Raw genomic sequence first — 4582 nt, forward strand, 5'->3', positions numbered from 1 at the left:
GACGTTATATTAAAAATAAATTTGAGATTATGTTTTGTGTGGTTAGTATAAAAGTGGACATAATAGTTGAGAGCACCCTGATGATGTAAACTGGATGATTTGGAATGTAGTCTAATTTCTGATCTTACTTCTTTTGTATGGCAGTCTTGTTGTCTGTTTTGTTTCAAGTTTATCACTGTATAAACTTTTAAGGTGTGAACTTTTAAGAGAAAAAAGTCCACAGACCAAGTTTTTTTTGTTGCTGATCAGCTCTTTGAGTATAGGGCCGAGATCTTCACGTAGACGTAGATAATATCATTGCCAAAACTAAACTCAAGCGCAAATAGAACGGTAGTTGTGACTCTTTTCGACCATGCACGTTGCAAAACTGACAGCTAACTAAATTAATATATTGAGATTCCCAAAGACCGTCAACTAGAGGTTTTCATTATGTTTAAAGCACTGTTCCATACAAAACAAAAAATTAAAAGATTATTACTAAATATTGCTGTGAATTTTCTCAATGTTCGTGTCGGTTGTATCATTCAACAATTCTCATAAACTAAGTTCTTATTAATGAGCTCAAGATTTCATAACATGCTTTTTAATTCAGCAAGTGTTTATTAATCGCGGCGAATCAGATCGAATTTCTTGATAGAAGGATTGCAAATTAGAAAAACTTTGTCAACAACATCGAAAAACCCATCCTAAGAAGATTATGTTTCCTCAATTAGCGGTGCAAGAAGCGACCAATGTATGAATAGTACAAAGAAACTATGGACTGCTTCTGATTTACGGCATTGATTTTTTTTATAATAATCTTAATGTTTTGCAACGTGCTCATCAGCCTTCTGCTCTCATGGAGTGAAATTTTTGGCTACATAGTACATATAGACGCTTTATAAAGAGGAGAGCATTGTTAAATCATTTGAGCAGAATGGCTAGGGCTCCTTGCTATTCTCAACACCCTTCACTTAACCGTGGGGCTTGGACTGCTCATGAAGATTATAAACTGGCCCGATACATCAAAATCCATGGCGAGGGTAGATGGAGATCCCTTCCACACAAAGCAGGTGACATAGTGTCTTCATTCTGATCCTTTACTTATATTATGAAATTGCAGATATAATTCTTAATGTGAGGTTGGATAATTTTGTATTGCAGGTCTCAAGCGATGTGGAAAGAGTTGTAGAACCCGTTGGTTGCACCATCTCCATCCTGATGTTAAGAGGGGGAACATTTCAGCCGATGAAGAGGAGCTTATCGTTAGATTGCAGGGACTCCTTGGTAATAGGTATTGTAGCATAATGAAACTTTAGTGATTAATATTTGATGCATAAGTGACACCATTACTTTTCACTCAAGAATCAATCTCTCTTAAAAATTTATGAGATATTAGGTTGTATTGAATCTGTTGGTTGAACTATCTCTATCTTGATGCTAATGGGGACACATTGAAGCCAACAGAAAGGGACCTCATGACTAGATTGGATCACATTGAAGCCAACAGAAAGGGACCTCATGACTACATTGCATTGACTCTTTGGTCAGAGGTATTAGACTAGTGGGAGTCTAGTCACTAGTATTGAATGAATAAGTGATATACATACATGTATAATCAATTTGGTTTTAGAATTAATAAAGAGAATTGAAAGATTTTCTATTATATAAAATTTATTGGCTGAACCATCTCCATCATGATGTTGAGTGGGGAACCATTTTAGTTGATAGAAGATGGGTATTTCATTAGATTGCATGGATTCTTAATGATAGAGATTAGCACAATGAAATTTTAGTGATTGATATTAAATGTAAAAGTGGTATGTTATTGTCGCATCTACATTTAATTATCTCTAGTGGTTTATAAGAATTAATCTATTTTCAGAATTAATATGTAGAAATTCATTTTTTATAAACAAAGATTAGTGTAGTTGTTAGAATAGAGATTTAATAAGCCATAAGTAATATGCCGATTCTTTGATGATCTATTTTGTATGGATAATGGTTTCTAAAGAGAGTTTTTAGTAGGTCATCCATTCAAGGCTTTATTTATAATCTAAATTATTTTTCACCACTATTTATTTTATTTACAATATAATGGTTTGGGTTATATTTTGGATCCCATGGACATTGGATCTCTCTAGATACATTTAGCTCACAAAATTTAACCCCAATCATTAGATTATAAATAAAATCAATAGTGTTGATTACATTTGGTCATATTGTCACAAAGTAGCCAATATTATTTTCATATTTTTGGCAAATTAATTTCATTTTCTACTATATAACTTAAAATTTAGGTAGACTTTATCTAATTAAATATTGAATACTATAGGATTTCTTTTGAGTTTAAAAGCTTATTAGAATAATTGTTTTGGTAATTTAATTAGGACTAAAATAAAATTTTGTAAAATTATGATGATTTAGGTCACCGTAATCCTTGTACTATAAGTCAAAATTTCAATCATCAATTTCAACTATTTAACACTAAAAAGTCATTGAAACAAGCATTGTTTTAGCTTCATTGCATTCAATTATTCATTTTCTATGTGAGCAAATGTTGTTATTTATGAATTATTGATATAGAATTCTATATGTTATTCACTTTAAATTATATCTCATGATTTTACATGGTATATTTATGTTATGTGTAGCAACAATGGAATTTGTCTCTATCAAGTCAACATTATTCTGTTTTTTATTTCAAACCCTTGTAAGTGTTAATTTTTAACGAGTAGTTTACTATATTATATCTTAATATATTTATTTAGATAAATCTATACTTTAAGAAAAAAATACGTAAATATTTTTTATGGGAGCTACGAATTGGTGAGATTAGAAACAAGTGACTTTATCAGGGATATGAACTCAACAATAACATTCCAGTAGAAGTTTGAACTTTGGTGACAAGAACTACAACACCACAAATCAAACATCACATTATGTCATTATCAGTTTAGATAAATCTATATGTAATTTAATACTAAATTATTAAAATAATAAAAAATAACTTTTTTAAGAACTCTTAAATAAATAAATAATTACCGAGGATGGTTCTAATTGTGTTGTGTGTTATGCAGATGGGCAATGATAGCAGGGCGACTGCCCAGTCGAACAGCCAATGAAATCAAGAATTACTGGAACACTCATATCACCAAGAAGACCTCGCGAGAGAAGGAAACTATACTGAGTGACCGTGTGTGGAAATCTATTCCTGTTAAAACAACATTGGCGAGAAAAGCGAAGGGCCCCAAGGAATATCCAAGCTTTGTAAAGGAAAATCATGACTTGAATTCCGCTGGTTCTTCACAAATTTCAAGGATCTCTAAGTGTTTGAAAAAGGATGATTCTCAAAGCCTCGAATTTAGTATTGTAGAATCAGGATTTCCGTCGCCCTGCTATTCCATACAAGATTTTCACACGGATGAAGTTGAACAAGCTTCTCTTTCTCTGAAGATAAATGTTGAACAAGCGATGACTTTTATAGAAGAGCAAGAAATAGTGGAGATTATTTATAATACGCAGCAAAATTATGGGATAATTGAACCGCAAGATTTGCAGAAGTCAAGCATGGGGTGGTTGAGTACACTGTTATTGGAATCTGAGGAAGATTGAAAGTAAATAAGTGGCAAAACCTACCTTATGGAGCAATCAAATCCTCTTTGATGGCCGAATGGGGAGTTTGTTAGGCAATGTTTTCTTCTTTTTCTAATTCAAATTCATGGGATCTAATGTATGGTTTTGGAATTAAGATTGAAGATAATAAACAATTATGCCGATGTATATGTTTGTCATTGAATGCTAATGTTCATATAAGCTAATGATGTTTTTGATTAAAGGGGTCAATCAAGTTTTGAATAGAACCAAAACCTTTTTTACAAAATGCTGCCATCAAATTACCATAAGTAAACCATTAACAAACAAGCAGTCAAGATTTAAAAAAGAGCATAACAGAACCAAACAACTAATTCAAATTCTTAAGGGCTTCAACTGATCCGAATTATGTATTCGGATGGCAACATCTAAGTGAGAAGCTACGGTATTGTGGATTTGCTTACACAAACAAGATAAACAAAAAATTGAAGCAAGCCAAAAAGTAGTTCATTCTATTCGAAAATCCAACATATAACAATTCATGAGATTCCAAGGGTCAACAAAACCCCTTGAGAATCGAAACTCAATAGTCATATTTCTTTATTACATAATAAAATAAAAAACTACGAAATTTTCAAAAAACTATATCAAATTTTGTCCTAACTTTGACTAGACCTAACTTTCTACTCAGGGCTCGAAATTGCGAGCCGTTTAACTCGTTCGAAAAGTCTCCAAGATTTGAAGGCAACGTCCTAAAAGAGATTGCCTATGACAATACTCTTAAGGACTAAGAAAAGTTTCAAGGGCTGAAAATACCTCAAAGACCTTCAAAAATCCCAATTACTAACATGTAGAAAAAACCAGAAAAAAATATGAAAAATATTTCTCGATATTTCAAAATTGTTTATGATCATCAACAACTTCCACTTTGAGTTGACACAATTTTATTGACAATTTCTTCATGTCTTTCATGTCTTGCACTGCTTGGTCTACCACCTTCTTGCTACTC

At 32.2% G+C, this 4582-nt stretch overlaps 1 protein-coding gene across 1 annotated transcript; it reads left to right on the forward strand.

Annotated features, from left to right (window-relative positions):
* The first annotated feature begins 916 nt into the window (after positions 1-916).
* Positions 917-3594, forward strand: LOC131047976 (transcription factor MYB1-like). The gene is made up of 3 exons (XM_057981786.2): positions 917-1052; positions 1144-1273; positions 3060-3594. Exons 1-3 carry the CDS (start codon positions 917-919, stop codon positions 3592-3594), a joined length of 801 nt encoding a protein of 266 aa, XP_057837769.2.
* Positions 3595-4582: the final 988 nt, after the last annotated feature.

Source organism: Cryptomeria japonica, chromosome 10 (assembly GCF_030272615.1).
Source record: "Cryptomeria japonica chromosome 10, Sugi_1.0, whole genome shotgun sequence".
Lineage (NCBI taxonomy): Eukaryota > Viridiplantae > Streptophyta > Pinopsida > Cupressales > Cupressaceae > Cryptomeria > Cryptomeria japonica.